Source organism: Excalfactoria chinensis, chromosome 4, assembly GCF_039878825.1.
Source record: "Excalfactoria chinensis isolate bCotChi1 chromosome 4, bCotChi1.hap2, whole genome shotgun sequence".
NCBI lineage: Eukaryota > Metazoa > Chordata > Aves > Galliformes > Phasianidae > Excalfactoria > Excalfactoria chinensis.
This window is the reverse complement of record NC_092828.1, coordinates 8,472,483-8,494,706: the sequence shown is the minus strand read 5'-3', so window position 1 is coordinate 8,494,706 and position 22,224 is coordinate 8,472,483. Positions and strand designations below refer to the sequence as shown.

General features: G+C 37.6%; 1 protein-coding gene across 2 annotated transcripts; it reads left to right on the top strand.

Moving 5' to 3' along the window:
• The first annotated feature begins 108 nt into the window (after positions 1-108).
• On the top strand, positions 109-21,142 carry NOP14 (NOP14 nucleolar protein). 2 transcript variants are annotated; one of them, XM_072333994.1, is made up of 19 exons: positions 119-240; positions 332-590; positions 3,239-3,373; positions 4,215-4,356; positions 4,882-5,027; positions 5,460-5,597; positions 6,633-6,755; positions 7,888-8,019; positions 9,105-9,438; positions 10,722-10,852; positions 11,094-11,179; positions 12,756-12,891; positions 13,991-14,092; positions 14,958-15,111; positions 17,703-17,862; positions 18,575-18,722; positions 19,243-19,361; positions 20,372-20,527; positions 20,864-21,142. In XM_072333994.1, exons 2-19 carry the CDS (start codon positions 393-395, stop codon positions 20,961-20,963), a joined length of 2,640 nt encoding a protein of 879 aa, XP_072190095.1. In that variant the 5' UTR covers positions 119-240; positions 332-392; the 3' UTR covers positions 20,964-21,142. The 2 variants fall into 2 exon arrangements, with proteins under 2 accessions (XP_072190093.1, XP_072190095.1); XM_072333992.1 differs by having other exon boundaries at positions 109-590.
• The last annotated feature ends 1,082 nt before the right edge of the window (positions 21,143-22,224 follow it).

Here is a 22,224-nt window from a genome sequence, read left to right as displayed (position 1 = left end):
CGCCGCGCTCTGCACGCCGGGATTTGTAGTGAGTGACCTCGTTCGGCCTCGTCCGGCCGTTCCCAAGGCGGCGGGGGAGAAAGGCGGCGAGTCTCGCGATATTTGGGCGAAAGCCTCGCGAGAGTGTCCTACTGTCGGTGCGTGGCGGAGCTCGTGCGCGCTGGTGGCGGGAGTGCCGGCCCCGCGCTGCGCCGTTCACACCGTGCCGATCGACCCGCCCGATCTCGCGGGATTTCTGAGGCAAGTCTCGTGCGACCTGGGAGACCACAGTCAGGCCTGAGGGACGGTCTGGCCGTGGACGCCATTTTGGCCGCTCTGTTGGCTTCTCTAGGTCTAGCGAGTGGGTGCCGAGTGCGTGTTGAGCCCCTCCTCGCCTACACAAGCAGCCAGCAATGGGAAAGGCAACAAAGCGCAAGAAAAAGGCCTCCACGTCTTCAAAAGCCAAGCGCTCAGCAGAGCCAACCATAGCCATGGTGAAGAGCAACCCCTTTGAGGTGAAGGTCAACAGGCAGAAGTTTAACATCCTGGGGAGGAAGACCAAGAATGACGTGGGGCTGCCTGGTGTGTCACGGTCCAAGGCTATCAAGAAGGTAAGAGGACATCAGAAATGGGGAGGGAGGAGGGCAGCTGTGGATGCAGAAGTGGTGGAGAGGCCACGAGCCTGGAGCCTCCACAGGTGAGGTAAGAGGCTGGCTCATCCCACGTGATAGAAGCAGCTGTTTACCTCATGAAGGGTATACCCAGATGTCTCCCACCTGGGCAGTCAAACAGTGCTGGTCTCAATGTCTTATCATGTTGTGAGAATGATTCTGTTGTTACTGTGGAGCAGAGTACAGCAGGAAGCACAGCTGGTTGGTTATAAGTGTTCATTATCTAGATTGAGACCCTGCAGGATGTTGAGCTTTTTGATAATGGTACAACATCATTGTAACAGGGAAAGCCTGAAAGAGGAGTAGGTTCTCATTGCAGTGGGAACTGCGTAGATACAAAACTACCACCAACTTGGAAGACTGGATTGCCTTTCATGCAATAGTTAGATAGTTACATTGTGAAAGAATGTTAAGATGCAAAGTAGTGGTATGTCCTCATTGATAATAATGTCCATAGAGCTTCAGAGAATTAAATCTCCCACCCTTGACCCTTTTAAAACTGTCTCCCCTCCCCCTCTTTTTTTCCCCTCCTTCTATTGACAGCACTAGTTGCCTGACTAAAAGTCCATACTGCACAAGGGAACCTGTTACTTCACATACATTCCAGCATTTATCCTTTCCTGGAGTGAAGCACTAGATTTCTTTTTCTGACCTATCCCTGTAAAGAAAACAGGAAAGAAATAAAAAGTTCTGTAGGTGCTGTTAAAACTAAAAACTTTTAATGTAACAGTTTGCACTGAGGTTCTCAGCGATGTGGACACTAATGATGGATGTGATTTCTCTACAGCTACCTGAAAAGAGGTTGTAGTGAGGTGGGAAAGGCCTATTCCCCTACTAGTGATAGATGAGATATAGTGACCTTAAGCTGTGCCAGAAGAAGTTTAAATTGGACACTAGGAAGAATTTCTTCTTAGAGTGGTGAGACATTGGAATACGCTGCCCAGGGAGGTGGTAGAATCACTGTCCCTAAAGATGTTCCAGACATGAGATATGTGGCACTGAGTCATGTTTGATGGTCATGGTGGGGATGGGTTGACAGTTGGACTAGATGATCTTAAAGGTTTCTTCCAACCTTAATGATTCTGTGATCAAATCTGGATAGCTACATGTACATTGAATCTGGATGTGTGCATGTAAAACAGAATTTATAGTTGTAATGCAACAGAAAGCAGAGCAGCTAGATGCTAGGCTGAAGCAAGGATTTGATTGATTAAACACAGCAGCCATAGGCACAGGGATAAAGGAAAGCTTACCTTTGGGAACCCTCAGGTATGCAGGGATCTCCAGAGAGATGCCTTTACTTCCACTGCCATCCTTTAAATGAGGTCTGGGATGGGCTGGATCACGGCTCCACCCCTTCTGGTCACTCAGGTGCACTGCATTCAGCTGAGCTCCCCTGTATTGCCCCTGCATTCCCATCAGGTTCTCAGTCAGTAGTTCAGGTCATGACTTATAATTTCTGCTACAAAAGTACTCACTGAAAAGTAAGTCATTTTAAAAACTAATGCAGTGGAAGGAAATGGATAGTTTGACATTTTGAATACCCTGTGAAAGGTTATACGTTAAAATTCTGTGAATAGAAGTAGTCGATGAGAGAGGGCATGAAATAATTGATGAACAGAAGTGCTTTCCCATATCCAAGTTCGTAAGGTACGTTAGCATTCTGATGCAGCATTTAAACTGCACGTTTGCTTACATAGCCTATTCAAGAAGTAAAGTGAAGTGAGAATAGTAGATGAAACCAGGCTTTTGCAGTCAGTAGCGGTGGTGGCTGCAAGTAGTGGATGCTCAGTGGGGCTGCAGAGGCCTGTTGTGGGAAACCTGCCTTCTCCTTCAGCACACAAGTTTGAGAGTTCATTGCAGTACAAACAGCGTTGGAGTACAAACCTGTCCATGAGATTTAGTTGACATGTTTTACATTAGAGCAGATTTTTAAAATCCAAACATGGCCGGCATCTTCTTCCTAAAGAAACTATTCAATTAAACTTAAGCATTTTAGAAAATCTGATATCATTCAGTTTCATGTTTTAAGGCCTTCTTTTAACTAGCAAGGTAAATAAAACGTCATGCATTACGTCATTAGCACTTATAAATAAACCTGTCTTCTTCTATGTGCCATAAGTGCAGCACATGCTGCCTCATACGCGCCTTACTGCTCTGATCGTGACCTCTCTGTGCTCGGTACTAAAGCAGAAAACTGCTTGTATGTACCCACTTGGGTTTATTTATGCCTTGGAGAACAAGACCAAAAGAGATACAGCTGATACTTTGTTTTCTTTAATGTGTTCTGCTCTACTAAGCCTCAGACTGAAATCAGAATTCTTTGGAAGCATTGGTTAGTTTTCATGTATGACAAAACAAGGACAAGATACAGTGTATCGAATTTTGTCTTCTTCTGGGCAGCTTATAAGTGTAGTTAATTACTCTGTGCTGTGTACTGCATAGGCTTTCCATACCCTTTCAGTTTTGTGTTATGATAGATTGGATGATTCTATATTGTCAGGATACCATGAAGCTTTTTTTGCCTTTGCTTTGAAAGCATTTCTTCTGTTAATGTTTTTAACTTGATCTCCTTTTCTTTCTTCTAGCGAACTCAAACGTTATTGAAAGAATATAAAGAAAAAGAAAAGACAAATGTGTTTAAAGATAAACGTTTTGGTGAATATAACACCAAAATAAGTCCAGAGGAAAAGATGATAAAACGATTCACTTTGGAAAGACAGGTAAAGTGTATGAATGGGAATTAAAAAGAAAAACAGGGTTGGCAGGGTTACCCTTAATAGAGGTTAATAGAGGGTAAGAGGTTTTTTGCTTGTTTTGTTTGTATGTTTTGAATTTCTATGAACAAAACATCTGTTTATGAGAATCCAGAATTTTCCATGAAAACTTCCTGGTATTGCAAGGCAGCTGTTTTTCTGAAGAAGAAAATTCTTTGAGCGCGTTTGAGCTCTGATGTGCAAGAAAGCCAGTTCTAAGCAGAGTTATTGTTTTTCTTTGGCTGTTCTAGACTTGTTGTGATTTGGAAATTGGATTAGAAAAAGGCAATCACCAGCAAGTACAATTTGAGATTCCAGTACAGCTGTTGGAGAACAGCCATTCCATTTGCTGACTAGAGGAACTCTGTATCATGCTGTCACTCTGTAATGTGAACTTTTTGTGTAGCACCATTCTTTCACTTTTATCATACTCAATCTCTAGAGCTGAATAGTGTAATATTGGAGCCTGTTGTCAATTTATGTAAGCTAAGGTCAATTTCTTCAGGCCAGAAATGGAATAATGAAGAATTGTTGTTAATTATATACAGATAAAACTTAAGCTTTGTTAAGTTTTCTGAGTTGCTTCATTTCTACATTACCATAAGAATAATAGAGGCATCATACTTTTTCATGTAAAGCTTTGTGTATTTTGAATAAAAAGATTAACCTGGTGATGTTCTTAAAGCAGAAAAGAACTGAAATGAGAATATTCTCAACCAGCATTAAAAATGCTGGCTCTATTAATTTGTTGCCTCGAAACTAGAAAATTTTGTTATTTAATTGTGGGCATTTTTGTTGTTCTTTTTAGCAAAATTATGGAAAGAAAAATATCTATAATCTTAATGAAGATGAAGAATTAACTCATTTTGGCCAATCTTTGGCAGAAATTGAAAAACTGAATGATATTGTTGATAGTGATAGTGACACAGACGAAAGAGGAGCACTGTCAGGTAGGACATATCAGCTAATATCTCACTGCTCTGTGTTTTTCTTCAATGTTGGTTTTGTTGCTGGTACATTTGCATCATTTGTTTCTTTCACTGAAGAAGAATGTGTGAATGGGTGGGCTGTTGAAGCCAGATTACTACTTAAATATGTGTGGAACATCTGTCAGGATTTAGTAGAAGCAAAGTTAGAGGTACCCAACTGGCAAGTTTCTTCAATCTGGGGTTTTTTCAGAATTAATGTGTACCTACATTTCAAGTGCATTGGGCAGCATCGGAAGTTTTAATGGTTTTCTTGTACCTCTACACCTAAATAGTAGTTGGAATATAGAAAAAATATTCCTATTGCACGCAATATATTTGTCAGTATAAGTTGTCCAGCATCCTTTTGAGGTATGAATGGGAGTAGTGCATGGCTGATGAAATAGTTTTAACTGCTCCCTTTCTCAAATATTAGGGAGATACTGTCCTAGCAGCCTCAGCCCTTACATATCAGTTTGAAAAGAATTCACAATTTACTTTTGCTTCTAGCTGAGTTAACTGCTGCTCACTTTGGAGGCGGTGGAGGCCTTCTTCGTAAAAAGGCATCAAGTGAGCAGGAAGATAAAGAGGAGGAAAAACCTAAATCCAGGAAGGAACTCATAGAAGAATTGATAGTCAAATCTAAACAAGAAAAGGTGAGTTTTTAGCTCTAAAGAATAAATTAATTAATGATGTAGAGGACATCACAATTTGCCTTTGCAGAGTAAAGTAGCAGTAGCACAGAAAATGATATAGATAACTGTCCAGGAAGAGTCGTAAAGTCCTTGAATGTCCATCTGCCCTTGTAGATGCTTCAGGAAATAAAGCGAACATCTACCATTCTTTTATATCTTCAGATCTCTCATTTTCTTGACTCATATAATTTGCTTTCTGTATGCAGCCCACGTGGCATTCAGTATAACTGAATTGCTTCTACCACAGTGAATGTTTATACCTTTAAGATGTTAAGTATTTGAAATAAGTTATTTGCTGAAGACATCATTTTTGTTTCATGCTATAAGTGTTTTATAAGTGCTTTGTCTTATCCAGCTGGGTGTAACTGCTGCATTTGTGTTTTGTTTTTCTAGCAAGAAAGGCAAAGTCGGAGAGAAAGTGCCTTAGAACTTACTGAAAAGCTTGACAGTGATTGGAAAGAAATCCAAGCCCTTATGGCCCGCAAACCCCCAAAGTCGGAAAGAATGGACAAAGAGGCAGAAAAATCCAAGGTAAATTTTGGCTACATTACTTTCTTTTATTCTAATAATTTGTGGTTTTGACTGTTGTAGTGACTGAAGTATGAGGGAAAGTGATTTTATTTTGCAAAGCAATCGAGAGAGGTGGCGTGTTGAGCAACACTATTGACTGGTGGTTATTTCTAAGATATGTTTTTGCTTGAAGAATAAAAATAGTTGATAACGTTGTCTTAGTTTGAATGCCTTTGCTATGTTTTTTGGGTGAAACAACTTCTATATGACAACAGATCTTTCCTTGTTGTAACCTGAGTACTGTCCCTACAAAAAGGGAATTAAGATACTAAGCTTATGAATAAATTTTTACAGCCTCAAAGCTTTTCCCCTTTGTTGTTTTTCATGCTTCTTAATTTAAGAATAAGCACTGCAATATCTTGTGCTATATTTTTTTTCTTGTAGATATTTTGTATTATTTGGTATTTATTACTTGGCAGTAGAATTCCGTTTTCAAAAGGCTGAAATAATGAACTGATCTCATGTTAAAACTGATCTCAAATAAAGAACAGAAAATCCTGAATCAGAAAGTCATATTTTGGCATATTGCTTCTTATTTTAAGATGCTTCGTGATACACTGACTATTCCACTGTATTAATAATGTGATATCCTAGACAAAAATTCTGTCTCCATGCTTTGCTGAAAAGAAGAATTAGCTTCCCTTGCTTCATGTAAATCTCCACTTGAGAGTTATCAGGGGTGCAGGGATCAGACTGTGTACTAAATATTACATTAAAGTTTTTCAATTAATAAGTAAAGCAGTTTTCATTTAAGATAATATTTGTAAGTTCTTCAACTGTGAGTAATTTAAATAGAAGGGAGTTCAGGGAAAATTTCTATGCAATCATTCAATCCATTCCTTATGTTAATACTGAATTGAAAGCAGCTTTCTCTGGGCAGTCTTTGCCTTATTTCTTAAAGGTCTTATTTTCCAGTTGTTATGTCTGGTAGAAGGGTGGATGCAAAGCTGAATAATAAAACTAAGATAATAAACAACTGTATAAATATTTCTTTAGCCTGATGAATATGATATGATTGTTCGAGAACTTGGATTCGAGATGAAAGCAAAACCTTCAGAAAGGATGAAGACAGAAGAAGAACTGGCAAAAGAGGAGGAGGCGCGACTCCAGAAGCTAGAGGTACACCATCTTTGGTTTTAGATTGTTTTCTAATCTGCCTTTTGGGAGTGACCACATATACTCATTGCCTGACCTTTGATTGAAAGTGGCTGTACTAAACTGCTGTTCATCAGAGGGCAGATGCAGGAAATCTGTTTGTGTTTTGTTTGGAATCTAATATAATAAAGAAAACATGGACTTAGTACATGACTTAGTGAGGTTTGTGAAATGAGTGAATATTTCTTCAATAAAAAAAAAAAAAAGAATATCACTTTGATTTGCCTTTAAATGTTTTAAATTATTCAATGTTTAGATGCAATTCAGTAAGGGGGGGATATTCTGTTGCAAAGAAGTTGAGCTAATATGCTGCCAAGTCATGTAATGCTTCTTTCTGGTGTTGTAAATCTAGCAGTAGCACATACGTAGCTTTGCTTCATGTAGGAATAGGGTTCTCTTGGGAAATGTTTCATGTTGTTTCTTCTATATGGAGCTCTGAGTCCTGTAGAAAGAATGAATTACTTGGCAAATGTTTCTTTCCTTTTCCTTTTGGGACATTAGGGACGCATTTAAGGTGGTAGGGAGAGGAGGTGGTATCTCTGCGTTACAGCGAAAGGGAAAGAATTGTTTTTAATTTTCTATTCTTATTGTTTGATGGATGATCTAGATGGCTGCAAAAGTGAAAGCAGTTCTGAAAATGATTGTTTCACATATTGTCCATGGAGTCTGTTTTTAAATTCAGCGTAATGTTAAAATCTTAAGATTGTGTTTTCTGCAAACTTATTACATTTACAAGAAACAGATAAACACGGCAGAATCATAAAACACCAGTAGAAGCTGCATTTTCTGGTAAACCAAACAGATAAAATAAGAGAACATAATGCACTTGGAAGCTCAGTTTTAAGCCTTCCAAATGAATTAGCACACATGCAGTTGCATTAGGCTGCCAAATCATACTGCTTAACAAGAACAAAGTATTGTTAGTTTTTGCTCATCATTTGTCAAGTCACAGTTTTTAATTTTCACCTACTACTTGAATAATTCCAGTTAACTTTCTTTTTCCTTTTGATTTTTCTTATGTGCAGTGTTTGAGGGATCTTTCATTCTTGTGTAAATACGTGATTCATCTGTGTATGTTAATTCTCTTAAAACACAGGCAGATCGACTACGTCGAATGCGTGGAATAGATGAACAAGAGAATAAAAAGAAACCCAGCCATGTGTCAGCTGATGATCTGGCTGATGGCTTTATCCTGGATAAAGATGACAGACGTTTATTGTCTTACAAGGTAAGATAGGAAATCTCTGCATTTTCAAGGTTCTGAAGTGGAAATAGGAAACATTTGGAAGTGATCTGGAGACCTTTAGTCCAAATCTGTGCTCAAAGCAGGGTCAGCCATGGAATCAGCAGGTTGTTCAGCACTTTGTCCAATCTTGAAGAGTCTCCAATAGAGGCTATGCAGTCTATCTGGGCATCCCATTCCACTGATTTTCCTACTGTAAAAAAGTTTATCAGCCCAAACCTCTCTTACTTAAACTTAAATCTGTTGCTTCTCTTTTTCCCACCGTGGACTATGGTACAGTTCTGCACTGCCTTCTCAGTGACTTCCCTTATAGGCACTGGAAGGCTGTTGTTTGCTTCCAGGCTGAAAAAAACATGGGTTTCACAGCCTCTCCTCCCTGCACAGGTTCTGTGACTCCCAATGATCTTGGTGACTTTGTCTTGAACTTGCAGCTGTTTGTAGATACATTTCTTGTATTTAGTTTCCATATTCTATCTGGTTTTGAAAGTGCTGAGGAGAGGAGAGTAGTTGTTTCCCTTTGTAGTCCTTCCATTTGTTGAAGAAGCTTTGATTAAGGTGGCAGACTGAGTAAAACCTTAAAGCTGATGTAATGATCCACCCTGACTGTGTGGTGCATGTGTGTGCATACTGATCCTCTCATCTTCTTATATGGAAGTAGCAAGGGAGTGCTCTTCTCAGCAGAGAATGCAAGTTGTGAATGTGAATTTAAATTGTTGATTAAGAAAATCAAGACAATGTAAATACTTAGAAGCAGTTAAAATATCTTCTTAACCAAGATTGCTTCTATAAGTGATGTTGAAATTTTACATAAATAGTCCTTACTTTCCCACTGTTATTATGTAGTCCTTACATGCTGCATCCTGCTCTTCCCATCTCTTACAGCTCCTTACAAATACACTTATTATCAAATATCTGTATACATTCTCTCTTCTTAAAATTCCTTCGTGGCTGACACCGCTGTCATTTACTGCTTGGTCACAATAGCCTGTAATGATACATTTCTATGGTGATTCTGGGTAATTGCTGTTACTTTATCAGTGTTTTAACTGGCTTACCTTCTTTACTGGCAGGATGGAAAGATGAACATTGAAGATGTGGAGGAGGAGGACAAGGAAGAGGAGGATGAGGAACAGGAAGAGGAGGATGAAGAACAGGAAGAAGAGGAAGGTGAGAAGGAAGATAACGAGAATGAAGAAGGTGAGGAAGAATCTGCTAATGAAGAGGAGGAGGATGTTGCATCAGATAACCACTCAGACCTTGAGTCTGACCTTGAGAGTGATGAAGAAGCTGCAGGGAATAAAGAACAAAAGAAACACAAGGCAAATGAAAATGAATCACAGAATGTGGAGGAACTGGATCCAAAAATGGAAGCAGCCAAATCAGAGCTTCCATATACATTTGCTGGTAAGCAAAAGACTGATGCAGAGATCCCGATTGTCTTTAAGGTTTTATAACCTGTCTTTCTCTCTGTCCTGCAGTATCTTATATATTCCTGCTAATCTATGAAGTTTTGCCTCATAATTGTCTCCTACTGTTCCAAGAGCAGACGGTAGCTGCTGTTCTTAGTGATTAGCATTGATCATGCTGTGAGCAGTGGAAACTGGATCTGTTTCACCCCACAACATTTATTTCTGCTTCTATCAGCCTTAGAATTGACAGAGACATAGCGTGAGTGAAAACAGAAAGATCTGTACCTGTTTCTGAAGGCCACAAGTGCATCCAATGTAAAAATGCTAGTGTTTTGCATGAGGGAAGTTAGAATGGTATTCTATTAACTATATTTAAATGAGGAGAGCTTTCCTTCGATCATGTTTGGACTAATGTTTTTGTCGGAGGCTTAGAGAGGCAGCACTGTGAGGTGTAATCCCTGCGATACAACATCACAGTACTCTGAAATAGAGGCAGTGGAAGTTTGACTCCTTTGGGAGTTGTGCCTAGGAGGAAGCATGTTCTAAGTAGTACACAAAGCAATCGTTAATACTGAGTATTTAATGCAACTAGCTATTATCTTAGTATAGGTCTCTAACAAAATTAACTGTTACAAGATTGAGCAACCTTTCAAACAACTTCCCCCAGTGCTTGCTTTTTTCACACCAAAAGGAAGTAGCATACGTTACCCAAAGCCTTTTAAATTGCATTCAGGTTTTGTCTTAACCAGAAAGTGATCATATTAAAGTAACTCAAAAACTGAAAAGATTAGGATGTTATCTAGCACATTAACTTATGCAGAAGACTAAAAATACTACTTTTTGGGGGGATAAAATTATTTTCCATTAGTGGCAAGTTTCTTAATTTATTTAACATCCTTCATAAAAACCTAATTAGATGTGAATTATATGTAGAGCTAATTGTATTATGGTAAATTTATGGTTGAATGAATGCATAAGTTTACTTCTGATGTGTTGCATGTGTGTGCATGTGGTTACACTCAGCCTAGGCAGCAAATACAAACTGAACTGTATCTCATTTGTTGAAAAGCATTTATCTTATTTTCTGACTTATTTTCTGCTCATGTATGCTATGTTACATACATATTGATAGGCTACTCCTACAAGATTAGTATTGAAAAGCTGTGTCATCTGTCAGAAAAAAAAGATAACACTTTTTAATTGGAAATCTGTTAGATGGTCACTTGAATTAGATAACTGAAGTTAGAGGTTTGGTAATTCTTTGTTTTTACCTTACAGTTCCTGAGTCCTATGAGAAATTTAAACGTTTATTGGCTGGAAGAACAGTAGAGCAACAGCTTATTATACTGGAGAGGGTTCAGAAATGCAATCACCCAAGTCTTGCAGTGGGAAACAAAACAAAGTTGGAAGTACGTTTTCATGTTTTGTTTTATCTTGTATTTTAAGGTTTGAAATAAACTTTGAATCTCTGCTTAAGTCTTCCTAAGGATCCAGGAGGCAGCATAACATGTACTTGCTCTTGTAACAGTTCTGTCTATGTACTGCTTGTTTCTTTTCTAACTTTTAAAATCACTGTTCTTTTGTGCTGTTCTGAAAAGTACATGTGATGAAAGAAAATTAATGGTTTTTAACATACGGTGTTTCTTGCAGAAACTGTTTGGCTTCCTTCTGGAATATATTGGAGAGTTAGCAACTCTGGATTTACCAGAACTCAAAACAATTGATAAACTCATCCTGTAAGTAATAGATCCTGTTTTCTTTTGCTCCTTTCTGATCTAAAGATAAAAGCTACCTAGGTTGAAGTATTTAACATGTCACTCTGCCAGGATTGTAAACAACTTAGTGTTTTACATCTGTGTACATCAGTTCTATGTGTTGTCTGGGCTATTAATTGTACATTTCCAAAACATCAGAATGTAATTTTTTAATCTGTAAGTGCTTTTCATGGGTAGTAGCTAAATAATATGCTGGCTGTGCATGAAAACTTCTGTATGGAGTTATTCATGCAGCAGATTAAGGACTCTGTAGTTTGCAGTGACACCATGCTGTTGGCTGTATGGTTTGTTTGTTTTCATGAGTTTCCATTCTGTGAATTCACTCTGATTAGGAACTAGGTGAGAACAGAATTGGAATGTTGTGGTAAGCCCGTGTGAAAGTTCTGAAGGGACTTTTTTCAGGAAATTGTCAATTTGGAATTGTTGTCTTCAAATATATAACAGGTATTTTTTATGAGAAGAGAGCTGAATGTGTCTTGTAGTTACACTGCAGAGAGTGAGGGTCAATGGATGCAAGCTGCAACAAAGGAAGTTCCACTTGCTTGTTAAGAAAAATTATTCTCAGCAATTGTGTTGAACTTTAGGACAGATTTCCCAGACAAGCTGTGGAAGATTCACAAAATTGAACAAAGTTGCAAGCAAGCTGATTCAACTTTGAAGTTAGCCATGCTTTGAGCAGGGAATTGCACCAGGTCAAAGGCCCCTTATGACCAAAATTAGTGTTATTCCTATCTTGACTTTGTGGGCTAGGCAACTTTCTTGTAGTGAATTATTTGTGTGTACCTTGAAAGAAAAAAAACATAGAGTGAAAACTAAAGGAAATAGTTTTTAATAATCTGTTACGTGCAGGTTTAGCATGCATTACTCTGTTGCATTCATCAACAAGAGCTGTTGATAATCACACATGCTGGGGCTTTGTAAAAACATGTAAACACATTTTGATTGTTTTATTGAGCTGGGATTTATTAATATCACTGTAGACATTTTAAATGAAAATACTGAAAAGCAGATGCAGATGTCTGACTGCAGCTCCCTGTAGGCAGTAACCGCAGGCCAGGAGCTGGCCTAACTTTGTGGGTTTGATTTTTTTTGTATTTTAAGTAATAACTTTGATAACCACGTTACTGCCTTACATGTTTCTTAACGTTGCATGAGAACATTTTGAGTTGCCTGGTATGGATCAGCATATCTTTGTACAATAAAATGAAGAGTTAGGTGATTTAGAAAGATGTGTTTTAATCATATCGGGAGTGTATTTTAAAGTTTTTAATCATTTTTTTATTATTAAGATTTAGAAACCTCCAAATCAGAGACCATCTGATTGCCCAGTGAAACGTACATCTCTGTAAACTGAAAGTATTACAATCATGGTCTATGCAGGATCATGGTGGCTATTTCTCTTACATATAATTTGTTTCATGGAATTTCTTTTTGTTATGGATGGAACTCAAGAAACTGCCCTGCAGATGCTTAAAAACCAGGTTTTTAGTTAACTTCACTGTGTAACCTGATCATGACTTACATTTCTTCTTAATAGGCCATTGTACAATCTTTGCCAGATGTTTCCTGAAGCAGCCAGTAGCAATATTAAGTTTGTCCTTCGAGACGCTGCACATGAGATGGAAGAAGTAATTGAAGTCAAAGGCCGTGCAGCATTTCCAGGCTTAGACACGGTAACGAATACCTGGTGCTAAGCAAGTTCTTGCTCTTTCTAGTACAGAAATGCTAGTAAATGTGTGATGATGGGGAATGTAATTTTTCATTTCAAATTATATAATGAGTTACTAGCATCTATGACTTTTTCTATTTCTTAAATGTAAATCTGCAGCTAAAAATACATTCTACTCTGATATATTAACAAGGGGAACAGATCTTAAAATTGCCTCTCCAGTTGACATAGTAGAACATTATTAGTTTTCCTGATGAAATTTCAACAGATAGTGATGTTGTCAGGTATGTCCTGATTTCTTCAATTACATTAAGAGCACTCCATAGAAGTGCAGTATCTCTTAGTTTCACAAAAATATCAAGGAAATAATGTAATGGACTTTAAAAGTACAACCATTTTTAGTACCTTAGATGTGAGTCATGCTGAATTGATGACTCAAAGTAAAAGGGCTGAGCTTACTTTCTTGTATTATTCTATGACTAGTAATAGTTCAGGATTTCAGTAGCCATGCTAAACCTGAACAGACACTATTTTCTAAGTCTAGGTAAGTGGCTGTTAGAATTCACACAGAACATACAGAAAATGAGTATTTCTTTATGTAGTAGAATGTTTTCAAAGAGCGCTCACAAGTCAGTAACCCTAAGAGAACTACTTGGTTTTTTGTCTCCCAGCTTGAGGAAACAATGTTGCCTAATGGGATATTTTAGAGTATTGAAAGAAAATGGATTAAAGAATTGGATTGGAAGACTTGCTTCTTATAGCTTGGACAATATTTATATGGAGTTCTGTTTGAAGACTTCAGGATGTTTTGGATTTTGCAGGAAATGTATTGTAGAGAGCTTTTAGCTTCTTACTATGTTTTGTCTATCACTTTTACAACATATAGTTAGATGTACAGTGGATATTCTATTTTCTCAGGTACCTTAAACAGTCATCTCATAAATAGGTTGTAAATATCATATCCAATGAATGATGTTTGCTTTAGTGTTTTTAGACCACTACATGACAGCTACTCATCCATCACAGTTAGGTATGTGTAAAATCCAGATCCTTGGAATTGTCTTAATCATTTTGCCTCCATACTATGTTTTATTCACTATCAGCTTATTTATTTGAAAATTACATCTCTGCTGTTTCCAACATCTGACTTCTGGCATCCAGTTGTAACTCCTGCTTTTATATACATGAGTCAGCTGCTTACTAAGGTATGTCTATGATGTTGTATCTCAGTATACAACTTCACTTCCTTGTTTCTTCCTAGCACTCCAACTATCTGTTATAATTAATGTGTGTATATTGGGACTGCGCTGAAAAGGATGCTTTATGTTTGGTGTGGACACAGATAATAAATGGCAGGAACAAAAGATGAAGAGAAAAAACCCTCATGGAGTACAGCCCAACTCAAAATTAGACCTAATAATTTCTTGAGCTATCATGCAAGAATTTCTTTTATGACAAACTGTGTGAAACTAACAGAACAGACTGAATAAAGTACAAAATCATTTGTTAGCGATTTCTCTTTCATATATTGCAATTGTTCCAATTTAAGAAAGGTTTTTATTTAAGAAGCAGTAATGTGTGTTTTCCTTAAAACTTTACATAGTACAGTGTATTGCAGTGTAGTTAAGAAGTACTTATTTTTCTATCCAGATATCTTTCATACATGCTTTGGAAGCTCTGAGCTTGTTGTTTTATTACTGTTGCTGATCCAAGTTGCTTTGAGCCTGATATTTCTTTGTTTCACATGAAAACTGATATGGGGTGTTGGAGACAAAAAGCAGGACTATAATTTACACACAGTTCAGATGGCAGAGAAGATGAGCAGTAAGAACATACTGGTGATTGAGCACCTTCTAGTGGCTAAAGCTCATCTTTCTAACCAATTCTGCATATACTCTTCAGTAAGAGCTAAGGGAAGGCAATATGTTTTTCATTTAAATCTAAGGGGGGGTTACTATTGTACAGATTTTAAAATGCGTACAAGTTCCTGAATATTTATGCTGTTGGGGGGAGGTGCTGCATTTGTGTTGGACAAGAATAATTTACTAATTATGTGCTTGCTTTTTACAGTGTCGCATCACAACATTGCAAGATGTTATTAAAGGTTTGTTTATATGCTCTTTGCTCCTGGAATATGTCTCTCTCTCCAAAAGATTTGTACCAGAACTCATCAATTTTCTGCTCGGAGTACTTCACATATCTCTACCCAGAAATCAGGCCCAGGGTGAGTTTGTTAGAATGAATGAGTAATAAATTCTTATATTAGTGTTCTTGAAAAATTTCATTAATTGTCTTTCACAATGAATCCAGTGTTTCGAACAAAAGAGCAAAGCCATCTGCTAGGCTAGCTTGCCACAGCTTTGATCCTCTAATGTTGGCAAGAAGGAATGAAACAACATTATTAAAGGAAATAAAGTAACACTGCTCACAGTGTGCAGTACTTTTGCAGTATTGTTCTAAATAGACCACGTTGTAGGACTGCAGTCTAAAATTCACAGTTGCTATAGAACTATGATGAGTACCCTGTTCTTCACAGTAAGGAAGCAGGTGATGCTGCAGGCATAACTTCCCTTCCACGTCAGCTAATAGCTGTTTCACCAAGAGAAATACATCACAAAATTGTTATTTTTCCTTTTTGTTTATGCGACAAGGGTTTGTTGTGGTTTAACAGAAGGCAGCTATCCCCACAAGTGGATTAGTCTGTGCTGGTAACATAACTGTATGAACTTAACAGCTTGTGCAGACAACAAGAATAATAAAATTGCCTTTTCAATGGGATCCATCTGCTAGTGATTTTCAATCGCCAGTCTCCCAGTCTTTGTCTTTTTGTGACTATTTTTTTCTGCGTGGACTCATTTCTAGCTTTAAAATTTTTCTTGTTGAAGCTTCTTGTTGAAGTGTTTAGTGGCAAAAATTCACCTAGAGGAGCTTTGTAGAGCACACTGCTAATTCATGTGCTAGTGTCTGTCTGGGTCACTCAGAGTGTCTTTGAGCATGAGGAGACTGCAGGAAGGGTATTCTCAAATGAAAAATTCCAGTTATTTATTGGCAAATACTCAAAGAAAACATCTGGGATTTAATGAACTTAACAGGGTAATGATTACTGTGTTCATCACTGTTGACGACATACCTGAAGTCTTTGTTCTCTGGGATTACATCAGCCAGGCAAGGAAGGTTCATCTTGTGTTGTTTCAGTATTTCAGTATGTCTTCAGCGTTACTGAGTAGTTGTCTTGCAGTTCAAGATTTTCATGCCTTCCTGTGCTGACATTCTTTTCTTCTTTTGAGTTCTTGAGCTACCAATGATCCCTTTCTCAACAAGCTTAGTATTGTATTTTCACCTTTATTAGCTTGTGTGGCTGTAACCTCTAGACTCCTTCTCACAGCCTAGCAGTTTTCTCTGAGGTGTGAGCCAAGGTTACACAGCTGGGTTGCATCAGGGCTAAAGCACTGAATTCTTAGAATGAGGTGAGAAGAGGCTACAGAGTGGGTGGGTTACGCTGCACTTGAACTATTTTCTCCTTTGTGTATTCTTGTAGGAACTTATCATCTACATAGGTTTTAGATACTGTTCAAATATGGTGGGTTTTTGGTTTTTTTTTGCAAAATCAGGTAAGCTGTTTTAAAATCTGTAGTGGCAATTGATGATTTAAGTTTTAACCATTTTTTAATTTCCTTTGTATTTCTGCTGATGTATTTGCATTAGTTAAATTTTCCTGGTGTTGTTTTCTGCTAACAGGGAAGAAGAGCTCAATAAGGGATAAACTAAAGGCACAGACAGTCGGTGTTGATGTTCTGAAGTTACCAGATATCCCACTGTGTTTTTAACTGTCCTTAGGGCAACTGTTGCTTATAAACGTGATGGTGTTGCTGTCAGCAGAGAATATCTTAAAGCAGGCTGACATCCAGTTCTCTGGGATATTTATATATTGTCACACCAGAAAATTTCTTGAGGTTCCATTTTGACAATGAGTAACATCAGCAAATAGTTTTTGTTTTATGAGCTTAATCCATTAATTTTTCATGTAAAATGATACAAAATACAACTTCATAAAAGACTGAAATACACTTTCTGATCTGGTTTAGGCTTTTTTTTTTTTTCCCTTGGTGGAAAAGCTGGAGGGAAAGAAAGTAGGAAGGAATTGCCATTGTTGATAGCCTCAACTAATGGAACTCATTTAGAGCTGCTATCCTCACACGAGTAAAGGAAATAATGAACAGTTTTGTAATGAGTTCCATTGTAGCTTTACAGAACTTGGAGAATAAAGAGGGGAAAAAGAAAGGTCCAGTGTAGGGACTGCAAATTATTTTCTACCTTAGCTGTGAAATTTAGCAGAGTAATTCTCAAGTCTTTTCGTACACATTCTGTGTTTCCTCTTCTTGTTTTAAAACTATGTAGGTGTAGTGGGAGAGGACTTTACAGTATGCATCTGAGGTCCCCTGCTGGAGAGGTTCAGTGATGTACAATAACTGAGCTTCCCCTATCCATGCTCACTGTGCTGCTGGCCGACTTGCTGGTCAATAAGCCTTCTACTCACAACTCAAGGGAAAGTCCTGTTCCTTGCCCTTTTCTCCATTACTTCATCCTTACTTGCACTTTTAAGTGTGCATCTTGTTCTCCACAGGGCAGATACCTACTCTCTCATCATGCATAATTATGATTGTGCCTATAGTCCATTATTTCAGAGAACTCTAATACTGATAATGTTGGGAGTTTTTTATTCCTTTTTTTTTTTTTTTTAAGCCTATGTGATTAAAAACTTCTAAAGAAGTAATACTGAGAACTGACTTGTTGATCACTGTTCTTGTTTCTTAGGCTATACTGTAGTCCATCCATTCACACCAGTGGGGAAAAACTTAGAACTGCTTTTGGTGTGTGATAAGGAGGATCTGGAAAGTTGGCAGAAGCAAAACCTGCCATTGAGCGTGGTGACTAGATTAAAGGAATTGAGCAAAACAGAAATCAATCATATCAGGTATGTGAGAATAAGAGCAGTGAGCTGCTCTGCTTTGGTTTTATATCTTAGTATTCTGTAACATATGAAATTATGAATCTTCTGTCAGAATGTTACGTGGAGCACTTGTTGGAGCACTCAGCCCCTCCATTGCTTTTCAGTACAGCTGTGCACTGATGGGATGATGCAGATACAGAGGGTGTTCTCAGTACTTTGAACTGTCCTGCTTTTCAGAAGTAAATACTTTATTTACCTACAAGGGCTAGAAGAGTCACAAAAGTAATCAAACACTACGGTTAGGAAAGAACACAAACATTAAACATGTTGGACTGTGTTTTTCACCTTGTCTCTGTGTCATACCATGGCATCTCAGGGATGAGTGTTTTGTGATGAAGGTTTTTTTTAAAAACAAAACAAAAACACATAATTCTGTTCTGAAGAACCAACATAAAAACCTGTTATTCAAGCAGCAAAGACATGATACTGTTTTGTCCTTTGTGCACTAACATAAACAGTTGTTGCTAATGGCTTTCTTCGGTATTTGCGTGCATAAAGAGAATGAAATTGTAGTCTGAATTAACAACCAGGGACAGACTTGTAACTGATTGTGTCAGGCAGTCTTAATAATAGACACTACTAATTCACCCAAATTTAATTAGTTTAATACATTTTATTTGACAATGCAGTACAGTGTTTGCAAGTGAAACTGTTACATTATTTTCTACATTAACAGGTTGTCGTGTCTGGCCTTGTGTTTTGATCTTATTAAAAGATGTGCAGTTCTATATGAGTTTTTACCATCATTCCATGAAATAATGCATCCGATAAGAGCAATCCTTACACAGCGTGTGCCAGTGAGTGAATACCCCGAACAAATGCAGGTATGTGTTCTTCCAGTGTGAAATAACTGATAGGATCGGCTCATTAATAAATTCTGTGATCTTCATCTGTTCTTTAAGAAAAAAAGAAAGAAAAGTAGAATAATCTGTGAGATGTTTTCAAGGGTCGGGTATCTGCCATAAGTGATTTTAAGTGCAAAATGACCTGGTTTTTGCCATCAAAGTAAGCCAAATTAGCATTTCAACTTAAAATGGCTCTGAAAGGCTGGCTTTCAAATTGCTCTAGCTTTAATCTTTATACATCTGTTAGGTGAAATTCTCTGTAGACCCTCCTGATTGCCCGTGTTTCCATCTTAGTGGAATTCCTGAAGAGCTTAAAAAATTGTCCAGCCTAGAAAACGTCCCACATTTCAATGTTGTCAGTATCGTAATGAATAGCAATGGTTTTTCTCAGAAGAACATCATATGGGGAGAAGATTGCTGTTGATTTAATTTACAATAGTTTGTGAATTATGGTGTCTCTGGTACGCTTTTGAAGTTATAATTTGATTTGCGCTTTCAGGAATGGTATCACAGTGCTCTGAAAGAGCTGGAGAACAAAGCAAAGCACTATACTCCGCTGATATGTGAGAAAAAGAAGCCAGTGCCGTTGAAACAGTATACGCCTAAGATTGTGAAAGTGTAAGTAAAGCAAGCTTAATGCAGAAGAAAAAGAGGAAGTAAAGGGAAGGAGGGATTCTAAGAAACAGAGCAGAGGTTACTTTTTGAAGGAATAAACAGCACTGGGAACCAACTCCTGCCTGTCTAATCAGTTACATTTCAAGTTGAAAGGAGGCTGTTTACTGCACAGTACATTACTGTGCACTCTGCAAAGCACTTGATTTTTTTATAAACTTCTGTTCTTGAGACTCATACTGAAATATACAAAAGTAAAGATGAATGGTAAAATGATGTGGGGTTTTTCACTGATGTAGAAGACCAGGCAGACTGCTCCTATACTCTGTCTCATGGATCAGAGCAGATAATGCATCACATTAAGCATTCTTATAAATATACCAGACTTCACCATTCCTTTTTCCTCCCACCCAAGCAGTTCTCTGCCTTTCAACAATAGCAATCACAAAAAACTTGGAGCTTCCTTTCTGTCTTTTTATAAAGCATAAAATGATCGTGTGCATTCTTATATTCTCTTCTGAAATTAAATTTAAATAGCACTGGTTCCTTTTGTAGATGGTAGAACTGTGTTCTGATTCAGGAAGTCTGACTTATATTGACTGCTGACTCATCTAAGCCTGTTTATTGTCTACAAGGGCAGAAACTTGTCTTACTCTAATAATTTAAGGAGACAGCTTTTCCTCTGCCATGTACACTTATTGCCTTGTAACTGATTGGGCCCTTCTTTATTTAGAGTTCATCTGTAGAGAATGTTTGCAAAAATGTAAAATATATTGGGAGATTCCCTCTTTTCCAGGTACCTTTTATTTTTCTGCCCCAGCTTTTTCAATCTGTTTAACAAAATTCAGGCTACTGTGGGGTGTTGGAGAGTATCTGTTTTCTGGAGAATCTTATCTGTTTACAGTCTGCATGATGGTGATATGTTGACTGGTGACACTTGGTCTGGTATGTTCAGCTCTTTGTTTTGCTAGTTGACCACATAGTGTTCTGTGTTCACACGCGTCTTTTCATTTCAGTTTAGAGTTTGGAAGAAAGCAGGGAGGCAGCAAAAAGGAGCAAGAAAGAAAGCGGTTAATTCACAAACATAAACGTGAATTTAAAGGAGCTGTTCGTGAGATCCGGAAGGACAACCAGTTTCTGGCTAGAATGCAACTGTCAGAAATCATGGAGAGGTAACGTAGCCTTTGCTTCAGCAGTAGTTTAAGAGTTATTATTCTGTGTGTTTGTTTCTTTGGGGAGACTGACAGTAATGATAAGCAATATTAAACTTGAAATAACAAATGACAGTTTGGGGAAAACAAACGTTTTCAGTAGAGATCACTTTATATTTCAACTTTGGAGTTTCATTTCTCTGGATAAGAATGTGCAGAAAGTTCTTAGTTGAAGTGTTTGGTGGTCTAAGATTTGTGGGGCTTCGTATAGATAAATGTATGGTCTAAATGTACTTATTTACTTTCCCTAGTATAATCTTTCTGAAATATTTAACTTATTGATTGCTTCCTTTACAGAGATGCAGCCAGAAAGAGAAAAGTGAAAGAGCTTCTTGGTAGCCTTGCGACACAGGAGGGTGAATGGAAAGCTATGAAAAGGAAAAAGAGGAAGAACTAATTGGGACTGTTTACAGCCAGAACATTTGGTTTTACCGCTGTATAAAGTACTGTGATTGTATGGCTTTTGCACAGATTTTAACTGCATCCTTTGGATGCATTCCTTTTGAGACAAATAACATTGTCAGATCTGTCTGAAAAAAAGCGAATAAGTAAAATAAAAATAACACTTGTGTATGCATGTGGTGTATTTCTTTTTATTTTAATGACAGTATTTGGACGAGTAATCAGAATTGTCAGTGTTTATCGTGTTTATTTCTATCGTAAACTGCACAGATACAACAGAAAATCCTTTGATATCTCCTTAATAGGAATAACTGCAAGCAGCTCTCACAGCAGTAATATTCTTGAAACTTTAACAGTAATATTGTAATTATTCTGTGGCGTTGGGTCATTCTAATTTGTGGTTTTGGCAAAGTAATGGAATTGCTTTTCAAGCACTTTTTAAAAGTCCCTTGTTAAAGTTGTGCATCTGTTCATCTCCTCAGTAATTTTTGGATCAAACTGAGCTCTCAAATTCTTGATTATCTACAGTTAGCTACAATTCCTCTGCTTATTTGTAACCATCTGATTTAAGTTGACAGTGACCTCTTTAATTCTCTTCCATTTATTTTATCATGTATGCGCAGTTACTGAGAACTGCCTAACACAACCGTGGAAAACATCTGCTTTTCAAGTAGAGCCACTAAATACTTGTATTTTTTAAAATGCTCTTTGTGAGGAAACATTGAACTGAAACAGAGAACACCACAGTCGTTTGAAAGTGCACGTCTAAACTAGGTCACAACTCAGACGCTCATTGTAATCTGTTGATAAATCTACGAACAGGGGTTTTCTGTATGAAGAAAATTACAAGTTTTGAAGGAAGGCATTACAAAAGTTGAATCCTCTATCACAGTAACATCTGAGGATCAATGCAAAGGACAAACTAGAAAGAAAATCTTGGGACAAATGAAATAATTAGCCAAGATTCTTTACGACAATCAAACCAATAACCCCACCAAAAAAGAAAAACACCAAACAGCGTTATTTTGGCTGGTGGGTAACTCAGGAATGGTAACAACCTACTGTTTGTGAAGAAAGTAAATCTGGTTTCACAGTTCTCGTTGTTTCAGGTTGTCTTAGAAAGTTTTGCTTGTGCTGCTTTTTCAAATGAAACTTGAAAGCAAGACTAAAACTAGGAGGGAATGAGTTGAACTCTTTGGCTTCGCATTTAAACTCATGGCTAAACCATCTTTGTGAGGTAAGGCTTAAAGGTTTAC

Excerpts from the sequence above, each read along its gene's own strand:
- NOP14 (XM_072333992.1), top strand. The coding sequence starts at position 393 with ATGGGAAAGGCAACAAAGCGCAAGAAAAAGGCCTCCACGTCTTCAAAA. Across the intron at positions 5,028-5,459 it reads TCAAATCTAAACAAGAAAAG|CAAGAAAGGCAAAGTCGGAG; the intron begins GTGAGTTTTTAG and ends TTGTTTTTCTAG. Across the intron at positions 8,020-9,104 it reads GACGTTTATTGTCTTACAAG|GATGGAAAGATGAACATTGA; the intron begins GTAAGATAGGAA and ends CTTTACTGGCAG.